Consider the following 21,138-nt stretch of genomic DNA (forward strand, 5'->3'; position numbering starts at 1 on the left):
GTCGGTATGTTGTTCATGGAATTATACCGCAAACGCAATTCATAACTAGAGATCCATGATCCTGCTTATAACAGAGAATATAGTCACACAATAATTCAAGACCCACAATCATTAATTAACCGGGCCTGTATAGCTTATTAATGAAAATGATGATGATGATGATGATGATGATTATTCGAAAGAAGATTTCCATTGGCAGATGAGACGGTAGTGTGGAGAGCACGTGCCTGTTTCTTCTGCGTTTTTTTTTTTTTTCTTCCTGAACTGGAATTCCTGTGACAAGAAGCGAGGAGGACTTTGTTTTTTTTTTGTTTCCTCCGGCGCCATTGCGCGGTCTAAAGTTGCAAAGTCTGATGGAAATCCTGGGTTGCAGATCCGAGGAGAACAGTTTCAATATTCTCCCGTCGGCGGCTACCATGCTGTTCCACGGCCTGTCCGGGGGAGAGGTGCACGGGGTGCACGGGGTGGTGGAGGAGATGGAGCGGAGGGGCAAGAGCGAGTCCACGGTCATCAGCTCCGCTATCGACATGGGAGAGACCGAAGCGGTAGGAGTCATGCTTTACCGTCTAGTTCTGGGTTGAAAAAAAAAAGACTTTAAACTCTCCAAAAGTTATTTTTAAAATGAATTCCAGAGCTGTTTACGATATTGTGGACGTAAAGGGCCTGGAAGTTTGGCTTGCCCTAATGAATGCTGGCCAAACTAAATTGTAGTCTGTATTTTAAATTAGGACCCTGGAATATGTGTTATTTACTGTTATTGACTTGTTCATCATAGAGATAATTTTACCTCGTAATTTCACTTTGTTTAAATTATATTTTAGGAATGTTTTGGGGTGCATTTAGCCCACTGTTTTAAGAAACAAGCGCTCTACCTGCTAAGTGCCCAATGTAAAAAAAAAAGTCTAGTCAAGGCCATTTGTAAATTAATATTTTACAATTATTGCAAAGAAGAAATAAGGAGTGAAACTTGACTGTGGTGCACGGTTAAAATAAAATAGAATCATGTAATTTATACTAAAACCCGAACATACTTTTTGTATTCATGACAAACCAAGTAAAAGGGAAATCAGAAACATATAAATGGATTATTATTTTTCAATTGAAATAGATCCGAGTAATGACAATTAGGCCTGTATTTAATAGGGGAAATTATCCTACGTTTATTAAATGTATCCAACGTTTTTTTTTTGTTTATTTGGGGAAAGTACCTCCCCTATTAACGTATATTGTAATAAACAATTACACCTACAAATCCTAATAGTTCCTACAAATTGTGGAACTATTAGGCAGTGATTTTATTTGCAGCCAACTCAATTATTGAACGATTTAAACAAAGGCTTTCGCACGTAATCTCAGAGTGTGTGTGTGTGTGTGTGTGTGTGTGTGTGTGTGTGTGCGTGCGTGCCCGCGCGCTTGTGTGCGTGCGATAGAGATAGTGCATGTGAGCGTGCGTGCTTTATTTTTACGCTCACAAAATCACATTCTTATTATTGTGCACTATAATAAACACCGTGCACGCACAACCGAGTTAAGTGGGCCTACTTGACGACAGCCCTCCTATTTTTGTACTATTTGTTTTCCAAAATAGCATTAAGGAGACAACACACCATGGCAGACTATAAACACTCGGTCGTATATCAAAACAATTGCACGCTGCGATAGAGAAATAACTTCTTGTCCCAAACTTCGTTCCTAACTTTGTTATCTGCAGACGTTGCAGTGCATGAACAGCGATCGCGTGGCCCTGTGTGCAGGCTGCGGCCGGAGGATCGCAGACCGCTACTACCTGCTCGCGGTGGACAAGCAGTGGCACATGCGCTGTCTCAAGTGCTGCGAGTGCAAACTGCACCTGGAGTCCGAGCTCACGTGCTTCAGCAAGGACGGCAGCATTTACTGCAAGGAGGACTACTACAGGTAACGGATCGCCCATGCTGTAGGTCCACACCCGCGTGTCACCGGTCCACACGGGGGGAGAAAAGAGCCAACTCCCATGCATACTAAAACTAGAACCGCCAAATGAAATAACAAGGCGAGAAAATGTGCAAGATTAAATCTGGGCTTGAGTCAAAAGATTGGTATTGTCATATTAGGTTACACGTTAGGCACAGTTTCACACTTTTAAAATTCACAAGTTGGTTCTTTCCGTTTTTACTACGATTAGATGTTCGTCTTCAAAAGGCTTGGTCGTTGTAATTAATGGTGTGTCTTACATTCCGTCTTGGGCATACTTCAGTACTTTTAATAATTCATAAGTGTGTGTCATATAAGTGATGTCGTGCCTACTCTCACGAGACGTCTGTCTTCTCCGCAGAAGATTCTCCGTCCAGAGGTGCGCGCGGTGTCACCTCGGCATCTCGGCCTCGGAGATGGTCATGCGCGCTCGGGACTTGGTGTACCACCTCAACTGTTTCACGTGCACGACGTGCAACAAGATGCTGACCACGGGAGACCATTTCGGCATGAAGGACAGTCTGGTGTACTGCCGCTTGCACTTTGAGACTCTAGTTCAGGGAGAGTACCAGAGCCACTTTAGCCCGGGGGACGTGGTCTCGCATAAGGGCCTGGGCTCCGGCAACACGCTGGGAATATCCTACTTCAACGGCGTGGGCACCGTGCAGAAGGGCCGGCCAAGGAAAAGGAAGAGTCCGGGGCCAGGGGCCGAGCTAGCGGCCTATAATGCGGGTAAGAAGCATATAAAGTTCAAAATCATGCCGGACGAATTCAAGGTGTAGATTAGCACGTTCTCCGAAACTAGTAGAACCCACAGACACAGACACACTCACGCACATGCACACACCAATGGAAAGTAGGCAATTGCTGGGAAATAAATGACACAAAAACACAACACAAATATAGATGTGCTGATGCTTATACTACCACCAAAACGAAAACACAAACACAATAACAATAGCGTGGGTTGCTTTGCATCCACACTAATTATGACCCTATTTTTAAACTAGGCTACAATCTAACAGTTTCAGTTTTAAACAAGTCATGCCATGTTAACATCGGGTACTGCGGTGGAAATGTAAAATTTTCCTTCAGTTCCAAAACAATAAACACCAACATGCTATAGGCTATCTTTATCAAATAGCCTACTTTATGCACAGACTTAATTCAGTAGTATTGTTGGCCTATGGGCGTTCCATTGGCCAAAGTAGGCTTGCTGGGAAAAAATATAATATTATAAATGTAGGCTTTTCATTTGTCGTTTTTAAAATAGTTCAATTAATAGTAGGCCTATTGACAGTCTGCATAATAACTCAATGTCCATTTTACTACGAATAGCGTTACGGCCAGAGGGGAACCAGGAATTCGTTAAAAAGCAACAGATATGCCTAAGCAAAACATAGGCTAAGGCTTTAATAAATATTGCAACTTAACAACATGGGGATCTAAAAAATATAACAAACCGACTATATAGGTTGAAAAATAAACGGGGTTTGCTTTTATTCTTTTCGCATTGTTTTTCTCCACGATTCCCAAACGTTGTGATAAACTTAAGCTTTTGTAAGTTTTTTCGGTTAGGCTACTTTTCTTGTCCTGTTTTGTAAAACTATGAAGAGTTCTTGGGCTCGGTTTTTTTTTTCTTCCAGTGGCCTCTTTAGGAAAAAAAAGTTTTTGATGTTCCGGCTTTTGCTTTCGCTCTTTTCCACCTGTCAGCCCCCATAGCCGTCTAGAGTCCCACCCCCTCACCCCACACCCCTCACCCCACACCCCTCACCCCCAGCCCCGCTTTGTGCGTTCAGGGGCCTGCTGGGGCCAAACTGGGTGCTGGCTGCACAAGGGAAACCGATGTCACTTGATGACGAGTTACTCAGTCGAGGAAATACCGAGAATAGGCCTTTATACTAGCCCAAACAAACAGCATAACACGTGATGAGCAGCTTTTAACCAAATGGGAAAGCAGGTCCATCTTACTAATCATTAGAAAACACGAAAGTCTTATCGAAATTCAGAATGAATAATAAAAAACTATAATAAAAAACTTTTGGCTGGCGTCCAGTGGATCACACAGACAGTCACATGGGAGAAGAAAATGAAGACATAGCCTAACTATTATTGTTATTTTTGCAGTTTGAGTCTGTCCCTTAGTTCGGGTTACATGGAAACGTAGGTTGGTATTTGTTCACGGCTGGTGTTGTGAATGAGAGCAGAAGAGTTTAGTGTTGTGGATTAGAGGGGCAGGGGAGCTACTGCCCTCTCCTGTCCCAACCCAACCAGAGAATGAGATTAACTCGTCAAACTCAACCCACACGACATGCAGGTTCACTTCATAATCCTATAGTCTCAATCATGTTCTTAAAAACAGAGGGTTAGTTGGATAAAACTCAAATAAATAAATAATCCGTCTACACAATATTTTTAAAACGATGACCATATGTTTTGCCAAAAAGCGACATTTGTTCGGTCTGGCGTTTGCAGGCTCATTAAGTGAAGTGTTATTCTGTCGGCTTCCGCTGAATAATCTTCATATTTGCTGTGTTTAATATTGAAGAGGAACTGTTATGCATTCAGCAACACCTTCAGCTGTGCCAAGGAAATACAATCCGGGAATATGTCTCGTTATTCCACACACATCTAGACGAGGGGGTTTAGTCTGAATCAAAAAATTAAAACATGCACAGTGAAGGGACACCATTTTATTCGAGTAACGTTTATATCATATAACTATAGCAAACAAACATCGTGTTTCTTTTACTGATAATCCCGATATGTCAGATAAAATGTCAAGAAAAATGCAAAAGGTCAAACATCATTATATATGTTAATGAGACACACTAAAATCGGTCAGAATGTCATTTTAATAATTGATCATATAGCCTAGACGAAACCGTTCAAACATAGTCTCACTTTTATTTAGTTATTATATTTATTTTGTGCTTTTGAGGGGAGAAAAAAAGATCATATTTAATAAATCGAATGCTAAAATACCCTTATATACGTTCGAGTCCATGTCTTAATTGTTGTTTTAAGCCTGCAGTGCGCGTGCTTTTGCACAAAAGCATCGTTTATTTATGTATTTATTCGTGCGCGTGTGTGCCTCTGTGTGTGTGTGTGTGTGTGTGTGTGTGTGTGTGTGTGTGTGTGTGTGTGTGTGTGTGTGTGTGTGTGTGTGTGTGTGTGTTGCCCCGCAGCCCTCAGCTGTAATGAGAACGACGGGGACTCCATGGACCGGGACTCACAGTACAGCTCGAGCCAGAAGACCAAGCGCATGCGAACGTCGTTCAAGCACCACCAGCTGCGGACCATGAAGTCGTACTTCGCCATCAACCACAACCCTGACGCCAAGGACCTCAAGCAGCTAGCGCAGAAGACGGGCCTCACCAAGCGGGTATTACAGGTAATTGGACCAATCGGGACACATTTGTTTCAATTTACAAAAAAAAAAAAATACAAAAACTGAATGTGTAATGTCAAAGGGTTTCGTTATGTGTTTTTTTTTTTTTTGCGTACCGAAGCGTTTATATATTTCATTAAAAAAAAAAAAACGGAAAAATTCTTAAAATAAAAAACACTTACGAGGACAATGGCATTTCAGACATTCTTATTGAGGGAAGAGAGACATCCCTTTTGTTTAATAGCTGTCACTGAAACAGATATGATCGTTATTGGTATGCATGAAATTTCGAACAGATGCATGGAATGCATTAAAAATAAAACAAATAAATCGCCGTATTCTAGGCTATTATGTAAAAAAAACATGTTTTAATCAGTCAGACAGAACTACAGACCACTTTGTTGTTCTTTGAAATCCAAATCCAAATGCCTTGTGTATTCTCACTGTAACACTAAAGAGAAACAAAACTCTCGCAGCCCCAGCTGACGTGGCTCACGAGGAAGCTTTAAGCGCACGTTACAGTGCACGTAGAGGAGCGCGTGTTTGATTTCCGTCAAGACGACAGCCAATCATCTGGGGAGCTGAGACAAGACGAGACTAAAGGCTTCATGGAGGAGAGGGAAAACAAAACCGGCTGCTTTCATTAACACGCTCGGAAAACAAAGCACTCATTTTGCTTTGATGCATCTTAATTCTTCCTCGCCTGTTATGCAGTTGAAGCATGCTACCCCCCCCCCCCCACACACACACACACCTCCCCCTCCCTCACCCCCTCCCCTAACTCCCATTTTGTTTTCCTGTGATACCCCACCATATTTTCATGTCCGATATTTACAAACTGATATATACCAAAAAAAAAGTAAATATATATATCCTCATTCCTGACCACATACCTCAATATGTAAAGAGTAACTATTAAATGTTTTGCATAAATTACTATTTCTACTGTATTACTACCACTTACTGTGGTAGCATTACTACTTCTTAATTAAGTAAAGTACTATTCAACGTATTAAGCCTACAACTTCTATTTTTAAACTATGAACTACAAAACTAACTATTCAACTTTGTGAGTTTGTGGATAAGATGGTCGGTCTCTATCTCACACAACAGTGTACTGGCATATTCATTCTTTTACCTTTTACATTTCCATTTTCAAATTAGTGTTTTTTATTGTATTGTATGGGTAGGCCTGTAAATGTCTTTTCAAAAGTGATAAAGTACTCATATAATAGATTGTAATAGTATCTAATTTTGTCCCACATTTCCCTGACAGGGAATACAGATGTTATGCTCTGACAGACCTTGTGTTTGAATAGTGCTATCCATTCTATAATAGAATACATCATAATATATATAATACAATATCATATGTATAATAATATCCCTTATTTGCCTTCTGTGACTAGTAAAGTGAATTTCGTCCCATGTTATCAAGAACAATACCAGTCTGGATGATCAAACATCTGTTTCCAATATCCTTTGCCAAAATTAAGTCCTTGTTCCGATTTAGCGAGTGCGCCTGCCACAAATGGAAACAATGGCAAGATGGTTATTTTGTCTTTTGGAATCAATGTGTCAGTAGGCTACAGGGTTTGCAGACAACATAAAAGCGACTCAACATACTTTACAAACTGTCCTAAGTGCTACATTTCTATTCTTTAAATTTGTGGCAGATGTGTTTGGGCATAAAGGCTCTTAGGCAGAATTCACACAACAAAGTGATTTAGACGGGTTGTAACAGTAAGGGACGTTTATCAGGAAGCCAGGACGGACAGTGAGGCTGGGTGGATCCCCCACACCGCTACGGCCCTTCTAACCAAGGGAACGGGCCTCGTGGCGTGCCGGCGTTTAACCCACTGTCGTTTGTGTGTGTGTGTGTGTGTGTGTTCAGGTGTGGTTCCAGAACGCCCGGGCCAAGTTCCGGCGGAACCTCCTGCGCCAGGAGAGCGGCAGCGGGGACAAGGCGTCGGACGGCTCGGTGATGGCGGGGGGAACCCCGTCGGGCCCCGTCTCCGACATCTCCAACGGCTCCATGAGCCCGCCGTCCAGCACGCCCACCACCCTCACCGACCTCACCAACCCCACCATGCCCACCGTCACCTCCGTGCTGGGCGGGCCCATGGACGTGCACGAGTGCCGCAGTCCCTCACAGACGACCCTGACCAGCCTCTTCTGATAGAGGTCCCCCCCTCCCCTTCCCCTCCCCCACGTCCCGTCTCCCCCCCCCCCCCCCGCCCCGCCTTCCTCCACCTCCTTCTCTGCTGCTGCTGCTGCCCCTCTTTGGCGAAGGAGTGAAGATCAACCACCTACATTAAGACCCCCCCCCCCGTCTCCCCCCCTTACAACTGTATCTACGCATGAGCAGAGGACCGATGACTTCTGAAACAACATAACCTACTACTTGGGGAGGGGCGGGGGTGGGGGGGGGGGGGGGGGGGGGGCGGGGGGGGCGGGGTGTTGAACAAGACACGAACACAGATCTGAATTTGCTCTGAGACCTTGGGAGATATTTGTGAGGCAGCCAAGCCTTACCGATGGAACGGTTGTTGTTTTCTTGACGTGTTGTCTTCTGCACAGACTTGCATTTGCATTTTTCATTGTTTACAGAAAGAGACATGGGGTGGGGGGGGGGGCGGGGGGAGAAACTGCTTGATTTTGAAAAACTCTTCCGTTTTTTTTTTGTTTTTTTTCAGAACAGTATTATGTTGTACAGGAGTGACTGTTAGATGGATTGTATACCGAAGGTGCAGAAATTCAGATTAAACAGGTTACAATATCACATGACCATGCCTTACGGTCCTTCTTCACTCGTGCAAACTACGCGCTGCACGGGGATGTTTGTGGCCGTGCATGAGATTAATGTGTGAGTGTGTGTGTGTTGGTAATGTGCACGTCTGTGCATCGCGGTGTACAGTCACACACATGTCTGCGGAGGGTTTTCAGTGAAGAACAAGGGAAGGTTTAGTGGTCAGATGAAGGGATGGTGAACTCATTATCCTGTCAGAACATAGAACAGCTCAGCTTCCTCATCTGCCAAACATGAACATGACATCTAGAAACCGCTGTTCTCACTTCACTTCAACTGTATAATAACGTGATTGGAGCTACAGCAGGAGTAACCAGGAGTAGGCTGACAACAGCTGATACTTCCATCAGTCCATCAGTTCCATCAGACTGGAAGCTACACGTTCACTTTTAACAGATTATCACATGGGTGGGGATTACTGGATCAGAGTAGATCAAATAGCACCAGGTGAGGTAGTGTTGACATTAGGGCTGGGTTTAATATTATTGTACTTTCAATTTCCACATGTTTCAATGTAATGACCCTCAGTTAACTTGTCAACTTTGTTATGGTAATTTGAATTCACAAGCATTATGTGATATTTATTATCATCATCAACTATCATGGGAAGATATTTGTTCCACATCGCCCAGCCCTAGCAGAGAGTATAATTCATTTTCCTTTGTAAATATACAAGTTCACCGTATTTTACGGTCCATAGACATCTGAATCCCAGATTGAATTAGAAACAATATTAATAATAATATCAATCATAATAATAACTAAATAATAACCCATCAAGCTAAATCAGAGTTCTTTATTAAACCCAGACGAAATGGTTTGCAGATACAGTTGAGTTTTTGGCTAACTTCCCAGTGAGGTCATGTTTCACTAGGTCTACATTTGGTGTTTCCCGATGTTCAGGAAACCATAGAAAACAATATCAGAAAACCGATGTCTAAATCAAAACCTGCATGTATAAAAAGAGACTACAAATATCAGATGCAATTGGTATTGATCCATTATTATTGATTACGTTCATTATATTCCTTTATTTCAAAAAGGATAAAATGGCAACCAAAACTAAAAAAGAGAAGCACATGGATCACACCACAGCTTGTTGGAAGTGGAAGAGTCCTATTTGAGTTGAGACCAAACCCTTCATTTCAGGCAACATGAAGCTTTTAATATAAACATGTGTGTGTGTGTGTGTGGGGGAGGAGGTCATAAAGTATGGAGCACATTGTGGGAGGTGGTGTGTTTGAGGAGAAACCCCTTTAAACCCCCCCCCCCCTCCGGGACCCCCTGCTGGTTTACCGTCCCGGGATCTGAGTGTTTCCCTGGTGTCAGTCCCGCTGAGACTTTTTTGTTCCATTGTTTTCCACCGTCTAACTCTGGTACACATCCCCTCCTGTCTACCGAGTTCTGTGCGAGGGAGATATATCAAAACACAGTGAATGATACCGTTTTCCCGCCAAAGCCAACTCTTCTCTCCCGGTCTCCTCTCTCAAGGGTGTTATTACGCATTTTGTGGGACCGGAGAACAGATTTGGCAAGGTCTTAAAAAGTATAGCATGGCTTTTGTCTGTGGGTATAAAATTGTTGTCAGGCTGTGGTCTTGACTCACAGTGACCTCATGGCCAAGGCTTTGTTTTGCGTCCCGCACAACCTCATATGAAGAAGGGGTTCGCTCGCACACACACACACACACACACACACACACGCACGCACGATTGAAAGCTGTGCGTGTTTCCTGTATAAACGTTAATCATCTTAGTGATGACCTAACCTCCTGAAGTGCAGGACTACTAAATGGGCACAGAGTGACTCCTTGTGCCCCGACACGGGCCTACCGCTGGTTGGAAAAGTTACGACATGATCCGGCGATGTGCGATTACACGCTCAGAGCTGCCGCTGCTTCTAATCTGCTGCTCGGAGTGGAGTGAAGAAAGTGTGGCTCTACACGAACTGATCACTTTAAATGTGTGCCTGTGCCAAAAGCAGAGAGCAGTGGTGGTGGTTGGCAAGCTTCCCTGGAACTGTTACCCTGTGTGTGTGTGTGTGTGTGTGTGTGTGTGTGTGTGTGTGTGTGCATGTTTGTGCATGTATGTTTGTTTGAGAGACAGAGCAGCTTTCCCCATGCCCAAGTGTACGCAGATTTCGTGTAGCGAAGTTAACTGCACCACTTTAACGAGGAGAACCGCGCGACACGTCGACTAAGCAGGTAAGAACACACACTAAATCAGACACTTAACTTTTTGTGTGGGTGCGGGGGGGCGTGGGTGTGCTTCTTGCTGTGCGCGCGCTAGTTACTCCAACACAGAGCCGTCGTGGCTGAGTACAACAGCTCAATCATTGCCTAAGCTTGATCTCATGACAGAAAAACAGTTCATACTATTAAGTTTCAAGGGTGGAAAGAAAATATATTTTGGGCTGCCCCAGGTTTTATGTTAATGTGTGACGTGAACGTGATCCAATAATTACAAGGAATATGTCCACTTGGCATGCGTCCTGTGGAAATAACACAACAGCCGTCTAAGCGGACGTTTATTGTGTGTTAATAGCTGCATATGCTCGACTCGCTCCGAGGAATTACTTTTTAAGGAATAATAAAATGCGTGGGAAGGATTTCTTCAGGGGAAGCGTAACTTTCACCTCGCAACTTTCCAAACGCACAATATTTTTAGACTTAACATTGCGGCTAAATAGAATGGTTAACTGTAATAGTTGAATATACTGGTACAGTTCTAAACATATTTGTTGGTTAATTCAGTTATTTGTTACCACACACACACACACACACACACACACACACACCATTACTTACTTTTCTATGTACTATTTACATACTCATGCAAGCTATGTATAGCGACGTATTGCATCCGAATTTACTGTAAATTGCAGAGGATAAAAGTGTCTGCTAAAAAAAACCTACTACCAGTAAATAGTACTTTCAACAACAACTGAACACTTCTGTTACAAGAACCAGTCACCACAACGCAGTAAAAACACCAGAATGTTTTCTATGATTTATTTTCCGCTGGTCAGAACCACGCTGCCCCTGTGAGGGGGAGGGGGGGGGGGGGGGGGGGCTCGGTCGAGGCTTCTGGTAACCGTGGTGACTGTCTGCGCCTGGGTCTGGGTGAGGTTGGCCAATGTGTTGCCCAGATGTACCCACGCGGCCCCATAAAGCCTGTGCGATGAGGGCTTTAAAGAGGGAGGCCATTTTGTTGCAACCAGACGACTCCTGACGAAGGACACAGAGACGCGCGGGAGCCCGTTACGGCCGCGCTACGCCGGGACGACAGCAGAGGTCCGGCGTACTCCCAGGAAGTCAGGAGAAGGCATGAAAACACCACCGCTACATCTTCTCAGATACGTCTTTCTATAATCTATAATATAAAGTACAGTTGTTTAGCTCATCTCTTTCTCCTCCCCCCCCCCCCACACACACACACACACACACACACACACACACACACACACACACACACACACACACACACACACACACACACACACACATAAGCCCACCATCCATCCATATAGTGAAGCGTATTGATGGTTGAGGCGTGCTGCAGATCCATACAGTCTTTCCCTGGAACACAGTCAACTCTCAGAACATGCACATGATAACCTTAATATACACACTCTCACCTCCCTCGCAACCTACAGAGTTTCAGAAACTTTAGACGGCGCGTAACACAAACTCGCATCATATTCTGACCAGGAATAACGTTAATTCACTGTTTGAACGTCCACCAACATACTCACGTTATCACATATTACTATTATCTCTGGTCTCTACTGGTCTGGTCCTGGCTCGCTGCTCGGCGGTCCCTAGTCTCTGCCCCCCCCGTGGTCTGTTGGTCTGCTCTGCTCGCTACTCCCCGGTCTCTGATTGGGTCTAGTCTTGTACACCACGTCCCTCCAGATCCGACTGGGGGTCAGTAAATTGAGTGTAATACGTCATGAATATGAGCTGCCTTAAGACCCAGTTGCCCTGGTCATTATGTGACCATTTAGGCCGCATTCCCCCCCCACCCCCTACCCCCCGATGCTGTCTCTCTCCCTCTCTCTCTCTCTCTCTCTCTCTCTCTCTCCCCTGAGGGCCTCCCCCTCTCCAGGCTAACCACTAATTAGCACGAGCCCCTCTCTCTGATCGCGTAGCCTCGCGGGCCGCCGCCGCCGCACGGCGCGATGAAATTAGAGTCATTCATTAGCCCTTGACACTCCGCCAAAGCTTCTCAATTTAGCGCCGTCACATCGATATAAAGACGTCTTTCTCCGCGGCTGAAGGAAGAGGACGTGGGGGTATTACCAACAATTAAGAGCAATTAGGGGAAGGAACTCTGCGGCGGTGAGGTCATCAACGCCTGGGTCGGCCGCGCCCCCCCGTCCCCCCCTCCCCCCCAGGCAAGCACAGCACTTGGGTCCTAGGATGGGTCAGGACGTCAACATGACCCCACAGTTACGCACCATTGTTGGGGTTTTGGTTTGAACTGAAGAAATCCTTCAGAGTGTTCTCCCACGTCCTCTTTTATGATCCAATAAACGGCCCGGAATCTGAAATGGAAAAAAATAAAAATAATAAAAATGGTCTTCACCATGACGTGTGTGCGTGACGTGGTGTGTGTGTGTGTGTGACGTGTGCGTGTTTAAGTGTGTCTTCATGTGTGGTGTGCGTGTGCTGTGTGTGTGCTGAGTGCGTTTGTGTTAATTTATACCAATCTAAATCTTCCCGTGTCTGGGAGGTAAAACAGCCAGGGCTTCGTTATCTGCTCCCCAGGTGACAAATCGTCTCTGAGCGGAGCAGATTCCTGGTGCACACAGAGATCCTGCTCTATTTAGACACATGCACCCCGCCAGTAGAGGACAGAGGATGGGGGAGAGGAGAGGAGAGAGGTGGGAGGAGGAGGAGAGAGAGGGAAGGAGAGAGGGGAGGAGAGAGGAGGAGGGAGAGGGAGAGGAGAGAGGAGGAGGAGAGAGAGGGGAGGAGAGTGGAGGAGGAGGCAGAGGAGGGAGGAGGAGGAGAGAGAGGGGAGGAGAGAGGTGGGAGGAGGAGGAGGAGAGAGAGGGAAGGAGAGAGGGGGAGGAGAGAGGAGGAGGAGAGGGAGAGGAGAGAGGAGGAGGAGAGAGAGGGGAGGAGAGTGGAGGAGGAGGCAGAGGAGGGAGGAGGAGGAGAGAGAAGGGAGGAGAGAGGTGGGAGGAGGAGGAGAGAGAGGGAAGGAGAGAGGGGGAGGAGAGAGAGGGAGGAGAGTGGAGGAGGAGGCAGAGGAGAGTGGAGGAGGAGAGAGAGGGAGGGAAGGAGAGAGGGGGAGGAGAGAGAGGGGAGGAGAGTGGAGGAGGAGGCAGAGGAGAGTGGAGGAGGAGAGAGAGGGCGGGAGAGGGGAGGAGAGAGGAGGTGGAGGAGGAGGAGGAGGGAGAGGGGAGGAGAGAGGAGAGAGGAGATGGAGGAGAGGAGAGAGGAGGTGGAGGGAGAGGAGAGAAAGAGAAGGAGGTAGAGAAAGAGGAGGAGAAGGGAGAGGAAAGGAGAGGATCGACAAGAGGAGTAGGAAGAGAGAGAGAGTAAGGAGGAGAGAGGAGGTAGGATGAATGAGGAGAGAAGAGAAAGAAGAAGAGGAGAGGAGAGGAGGAGGAGGAGGAGGAGGAGGAGGAGGAAGGAGGAGAGAGGTTAGGTGAAGGAGAAGTGGGCACGGAAGAAAACATCGCTAGTGGCCATCGGTAGCATGAAGCGCCGGGAGCCGTCGCTAGCTAAGCGCCGCGGCTAGGAGCGGTCGCAAGGAGCGGTCGCTAGGAGAAGTCGCTAGGAGCCGGCGCTAGGAGCCGTCGCTAGGAGCCGTCGCTAGGAGACGTCGCCGGGCTTCTCGTCTCCTCTGGCGGGTGCAGGTGTGAGTGCGGCGCCCAGGCAGCTGTCAGGCAGGAAGTGACATCTCAGCGCCCGGGACGTGACAGTGCTGTCAGCAGGAAACGGCAGCCAGGGCCAGGCCTGACACGCCGTCTTGTTCTCCCGCTGACACCCGGGAGGGCCGGGAGATGGGTGTCACCGTAGGTTTGATTCACCCACAAGACGCAGGGAGGTGGGGGGGGAAAACTTGTGCCGGGAAAAACGCGGCGTGAAAAAGTCTTTGTACTAGAGAACGAGGAACAGGGATAATTGAGGGGCTCCTGCATGTTGTCTCCCAGACGCCCATTGCCACACGCACGCGCACGCACGCGCACACACGCACAGGAAGCGGAGGGCATCAACACAGTTCTAAACAGAAAAACAGTTCCACATTCACTAATGCTGCAAACATCAAAAAAGTATTTCTTCAGGTATCGTGTACTCGCATCATTATCAGCGATAGCGTGTCAGGTCGAGGTAAAGGTTTTAAAGTTACGCTTCTTATTGCACCTAAGGACAAAATGCTTTGATGAAATCAAAAACCCTAACTCCAGGGTATGAAAACATCTAGTTGTTATATCAACAAAATAAACACACTCAAAGAAAGCCCCATAAGCCCAAGTCCCCGGTCTCAGATTAATGAAGTACAGGTTCTCCTAAACTAACACACACGTGAGATTCACACATACAAACTAGTGACACAAAGGAGATCTTAATGTGTGTGAGTGCGTGCGTGTGTGCGAGTGTTTAAATCCCCAAAAATCCTTCCTTAGCCTCTACTAATCACACTGCCTCGTTCGCTACAAGGTTATTTATTTATTTATTATATTATATATTGATATATTATTTATTCCCGAGACAAAGACAAAAAAGAAGAGGAGGATTACACTAGTATATGAATACATCACTATAACACCATGTACAATATCAAATCCTTTGACCTCCCTACCGCCATTCACCTACACCCCACCTGGTTTACCAGACCCAGGTCAACACTCAACACTCACATTCAGTCCTGATATGAAAGAAAAAAAGCATATTGTCTTACTCTGTAGTTATTTAGAAGACACTTCTATCCAAAGTGGCTGACAGGGATTTTAGATACTTCCACGTAAGGCATCTTCAAGTCACCCATAGGTAAGAATGCAAACAATGGGGGCTCAAACCCAGAACCTTTTGTCTGGGAGTCCAACCCAATATCCACGAGAGTATATTGCCCAGAGCCTTATTTTTTATTATTCATCTGATCAGTAACACTGACACTACTGACTTGACATGAGTTGTGCTTCTGAACTCAAGAAAGCTTGAGACTTTAGACTACTGCATTTCCTGAGCTATAAGTCTATGCATCAGAGATTCGGTGGACTTATGAGCTGCTGCTTTTTTTCCGAATCAATTCCTGATTCTTGTGGACCGATCCCTGCGATGGGATAATGATGTCTTTCAACTCATTCTGATCAATCGATTTGATTGATTGCTCCGGCCAAACCTAACGATGATGATGAAGGAAACGGATACACAAGGTGGATCTTTAGACATAATGAAGAGCCACATTACCACCACTCTGAAATAACAGGCACAAGGATACACCCTCTGAATAACGGCTGATAACTACAGGCTGGGGATGTTTGTTGGCACCAAATCAGGCCAGACTGTCAGTGTCAGCTCAACAAGGGATTTGTGGGTGTTTGTATTTTGATAGTATTGATGTTCTGATTAACAGTGTAATTGTAGACCCAGTTAAACCACATAGTCTCTGCACAAAGAATATGTCTGGGCAGTTAGCGCATATATTATATATATATATACATATTTCCAGGTGAGCGGTGTTTCTGTAGAATTTATTATTAAAAAGCAACAGTCAAAATTACAGCCGGATATTTCACTCACATCAGCAATCAGCCACATACTCTGTTACTGTAAATTACCTTCTCTTGAAAACATGAATGAACACCGTGAACAATCTCAACCATAATTCCAAACCATAATTCAGGCCTCACGTCACGTTTATGAACGAATAACTCGGGCACTCTGGAATAATTAATTAACAACCGTGACGACAAGTTCAACATGAGAAGGGGCCCTTCGTCCTTCGGTTTGTGCACTCCGGTGTCCCCACGGCTGTTTGGGAAAAAGCAGACGTGGTGATAGGCTGACGCGCCGTGCTAAATGTCTATAATTGGTGTCAAGCGCTTGAAAAACACGAGGGCTGGCGGTGTGTTCGGCGCCACGGTAACACAACGCAACAGCCACACACCGCCCTAACGGTTATCTCCCGCGATCTCTCCCCTCGCGGTAAATAAACACAATCTAAACCCTTCTGCACACTCACCTTTTACAGCCGACACTTAAGGCCTATCACACAGTTGTTTACCGAGCCGTGCCAAGATTGAAGCGGCCGTTGCGAAACGTTCAAGAGACCGGCGCGGCGCTTCCCCCGCTACAAGAGCCACTCAGCGGGGCCGCCACCAGGAGCTATTAAGTTAGAATTATGTGGAGGAAAAGTTTTTATTAGAGGCTGCAAATGGGGCCTGCGCCCTGCGGAACAATAGCTCTTGGATCTCTTATTAAAAAAAGTGAAAATGTGTACATGTGTACAAAAAAAAGATCAGAGAGCGTAAAATACATTTTGTGCAGGAACACCAGTATGCGCGTGCGCCCACACACACACACTTAGAACATCGATACACACTCACGTGTGATCTCACTCACTCACACACACACACACACACACACACACACGTTGGCGCTTCCAAACGCACACTTTTGTCCGACTCACGCGGGCATGGACACGCAGACGGACGCGGCAGCGGGCCGAGCGGGTCTATAAATAAGGCGGCGTGCTGGCGTGTGATTGGGGGGGGGAAGTTGCGCACGAGAAAGGTTAGCTGCGGTCGCGGCGCCATTCGTCTTGTTGGGATGCAAAGCACTTGATTCCCCCCCGAATGAGTGGTGAGGATTCATCACGGCGCCGCTCGCTATTATAAATCAGTTGAACCGGTGACACCTGAACTTTCCGCGGCGGCACGCCGTAAAGGCCACGGGCGCCGGGTCGTACCATTAACGCGGGGCTGATCCATTGCACGCGCATCCAGGTCAGGAAGCTAGGGGCGCAGGGACGCATGCCGCATGCATCACCCCAACAGCTGCGGGGAGCGGAGTCCATAGCAAAGATTAAATTAGATCGTCCCCTTCTGGGTTGACTTTACCATGTAGGAACAACGTTGTGTAAAAGAGGAGGAGCAGAAGTGTGTGGCCTTTGAAGGGCGTTGTGTCTGTGGCATCTCGGTCTGTGTGCGACGGCGTATGTACGTACGTACGTACGTGTGGCTTTCTGCGTCGTTAGGTTTGTGTTTATGAGGTGTGTGTCTGAGAGAGGAAGCTGGGATGGAGAGAATAGAGTGTGTGTGTGTGTGTTTGTGTGTGTGTGTGTGTGTGTGAGAGAGTGAGAGTGTGTCCAAATGTGTGTGTGTGTATGTGTGTATGTACATTTTTTTTTACAAAGAAAAGCACGGATCAAGTGAAAGGTGTGTGTGTGATCCAAGTTTTGTGTGTGTGTGAGTGTGTGTGTGTGTGTGTGTGTGTGCACTGGTTTTTGTCTGCTTTTTCCAAAGAGCATCCCCTCCAGTTTTTCTCCATCTCTATGCATCAATGACATCCTCCCCGGGTAGCGCACGCAACACACACACACACACACACACACACGCACACAGTAGCTAGTACTAGCGAGATCTTTTATGTGGGCCAGACAATGGTAGGACCTCCCAGCAGTGCAGCTGGGCTCTCCAACACAACGCCGGTCCCACATCCCAAAACCCCCCACCCCCCCACCCCCCCACCCCCACCAGCACCGACCCCCAGACCCTTCTCCCATGCCTGGTCTCCTGTACTTAGAGACCGTCCTGGGCGATTGAACTGTCACTCAGGGGCCAGCTGAGGGCCTTGGGAGTGTTCCTGGGGCCCGGGCCGCTCGCCCATTGTTTCCCGAAGAGTTCCCTCCTCCAGCAGCTCGCCCTCTCTCTCTCTCTCTCTCTCTCTGGCTATCGCCCTCTCTCTCGATCTCCCCCTCTCTATGTTCCTCTCGATTTTCCTGGTCTTTCTGGCCTTGCTCTCTCGCTCTTCTCTCTCTCTCTCTCTCTCTCTCTCTCTCTCTCTCCTCTCTCTCTCTCTCTCTCTCTCTCTCTCTCTCTCTCTCTCTCTCTCTCTCTCTCTCTCTCTCTCTCTCTCTCTCTCTCTCTCTGTCTCTCCCCATCTCACCCTCTGTGGAATCGGGGCCACGGTAAATAAACAAAGCGTCCCCATGAATAGATAATGATGCACGTGTTTACGGACAGAGGTCTCACATTCACATGCATCAGAAAGGCCGGTTCACATTCCGCACAGAGAACTTTTATTTTGAAAAGAAAGACGAGTACAAAGGAAACATTTGGTCTGTTTGTGGGTCTTTTCAGTTAACCTTCAAAGACGCTGAAATGCAGCAAAGCTTGGCCACAAAACGAGCCAAATAAAATCAATTCGACTACGACTGAAGCAGTCGGAGGAAAAGTAAAGTTGTTGTTTTTTTTGCCAGTTAAGTTTTCCCATGCTAGGATGTTCGTCGGACCATAGGTTGGTGCGATAAAGGAAAAGAGATACAAAATGCGATGTTTACAAAGATATTAAATAATGATATTAAAGAGATAGTAAAATCTATTGTGTTTACTTTGGTTGTCTGTATGGCAGTCTACTGTGTGATAGTGTACATGAGTGTGGCAGCCTATATCTATGTGGTGGTCTCGGTCTATGTGGAGGTCTACATTAGTGTGTATGTCTATGTGGGGGGTCTACATTAGTGTGGTAGTCTCGGTCTATGTGGTGGTCTACATTAGTGTGGTAGTCTCGGTCTATGTGGTAGTCTAGATCTATGTGGTGGTCTACATTAGTGTGGTAGTCTAGGTCTATGTGGTGGTCTATGTCTATGTGGTAGTCTAGGTCTATGTGGTGGTCTATGTCTATGTGGTAGTCTAGGTCTATGTGGTGGTCTAGGTCTATGTGGTGGTCTACATTAGTGTGGTAGTCTAGGTCTATGTGGTGGTCTACATTAGAGTGGTAGTCTAGGTCTATGTGGTGGTCTACATTAGTGTGGTAGTCTAGGTCTATGTGGTGGTCTAGGTCTATGTGGTGGTCTAGGTCTATGTGGTGGTCTACATTAGTGTGGTAGTCTCGGTCTATGTGGTGGTCTACATTAGTGTGGTAGTCTAGGTCTATGTGGTGGTCTAGGTCTATGTGGTGGTCTACATTAGTGTGGTAGTCTAGGTCTATGTGGTGGTCTAGGTCTATGTGGTGGTCTACATTAGTGTGGTAGTCTAGGTCTATGTGGTGGTCTAGGTCTATGTGGTGGTCTACATTAGTGTGGTAGTCTAGGTCTATGTGGTGGTCTACATTAGTGTGGTAGTCTAGGTCTATGTGGTGGTCTAGGTCTATGTGGTGGTCTACATTAGTGTGGTAGTCTCGGTCTATGTGGTGGTCTACATTAGTGTGGTAGTCTCGGTCTATGTGGTGGTCTAGGTCTATGTGGTGGTCTAGGTCTATGTGGTGGTCTACATTAGTGTGGTAGTCTCGGTCTATGTGGTGGTCTACATTAGTGTGGTAGTCTAGGTCTATGTGGTGATCTAGGTCTATGTGGTGGTCTACATTAGTGTGGTAGTCTAGGTCTATGTGGTGGTCTACATTAGTGTGGTAGTCTAGGTCTATGTGGTGGTCTAGGTCTATGTGGGGGGTCTACATTGATGTGGTAGTTCACGCCAATGAGTAGTTTACCTGCCCACCCTGTACCGGGTGTACAGGCGTAGAGATACAAAATGCAACCCTGTGCATGGCGTACAGGGGACTCAACCATTACACAGACCACATGTATGAATGCCCCAGCATCTCCTTTGTGGTATCAGAGTGACGGGTGGGGGGGGTCTGCCGGCGGTGGGAGAGACCTGCTTTGTGTACTCCGGCAGGCGACCCACCCTCAGAGCTCTCTGCTCACCGGCAGACAGCCGGGGACAATACTGGCTGCTTTTTTTTTTTTATCTCAACCCACAAGGACTGCACAAGGACTGAGGTGGTGGTGGTGGTGGTGATGGTGGAAAGGTAGAGAGGGGGGGGGGGGGTGGGGGAGGGATTTGTGAAGTGGGGGGGTTTAAGGGTAGGGGGTGACGTGGTGGACGTGGTGGGTGTGGGTGGGTGGATGCTTTGGAGGTGGTGGGATTGGAGGAGGTGATTGGTGAGGTTGGTGGCGCGAGGATGTGGAGGTCGGAGGAGTGGTGGTGTGTATTTTGCAGCGGCGGAGGTGGTGGGAATGGTGGACGGACTGGTGAGGGGCGGTGGTCGGAGGTCGGTGATGGAGTATTGGTGGCGGTTTGAGGGGTGCCAGTGGTACTGGAGGAGGTGGAGGTGTTGGGATAGGTGGAAGGACTGGAGAAGCGGTGGTTTGAGGCTGGTGGTGGTGGTGGTGGTGGTGGTGGAACGGGTGGTGGTAGTCGGGCTGGACGAGGTGGAGGTGGTGGAGAGTAAGAGGGGGGGGCACCAATCACTTGAATCCTGAGAGCACTCTTCAACCGGGTTGGTGGGTGGTGCTGGTGGTGGTGGAGGGCGATTGAGGGGTGGGGGGGGGTGGTAGAGATGGGTGGGGGTCAAGCAATATGCTCTTTGGGCCTATTAAACTGCAGCAGCCGTACTGCAGTGGCCTGGCCCTCTCCACTTCCCTTTGTGCAGCGGGCCTGGAGTTAGGGACGCACTTTAAACAGTGTCCCACTTCACCTCCCCGCTCTTGAAGGGCCTGGTTCATATTAACCTCGTTCCCAGGAGCCCTCCCCTCCCCGCGGAGCGCCAGGGAGCGGGACTTCCAGTGGCATGGGGGTTAAGTGGACGGTGGCAAGCGTAGAGGGAGGGACTTCCGAGAGAGGGATGCATGCGTTCTCCGTGGGACATTTCAGATATTGCTTTGTCAAATTCTTGGAACTTATCGCCGCCGTCGTCGTTGTTGATCTTCTTCTTCGTCATGTTGCGGTTCTTTTTGCGCTCCGTGGACTGTGGACTGGTGCACACAGCCCAGTGGGAAGTTAAGAGGCCGGACAGTGCGTTGTGGTAGAC

At 47.1% G+C, this 21,138-nt stretch overlaps 1 protein-coding gene across 1 annotated transcript; it reads left to right on the forward strand.

Moving 5' to 3' along the window:
* Window positions 1-353: 353 nt before the first annotated feature.
* On the forward strand, window positions 354-7,520 carry lhx2b (LIM homeobox 2b; the record flags this gene model as incomplete). The annotated part of the gene is made up of 5 exons (XM_084467750.1): window positions 354-545; window positions 1,712-1,914; window positions 2,312-2,682; window positions 5,139-5,344; window positions 7,236-7,520. The coding sequence occupies 5 exons, from the start codon at window positions 354-356 to the stop codon at window positions 7,518-7,520; spliced, it is 1,257 nt and encodes a 418-aa protein (XP_084323876.1).
* Between the last annotated feature and the right edge of the window lie 13,618 nt (window positions 7,521-21,138).

This window comes from Micromesistius poutassou (assembly GCF_964030765.1).
Source record: "Micromesistius poutassou genome assembly, chromosome: 5".
NCBI classification, from domain to species: Eukaryota; Metazoa; Chordata; class Actinopteri; order Gadiformes; family Gadidae; genus Micromesistius; species Micromesistius poutassou.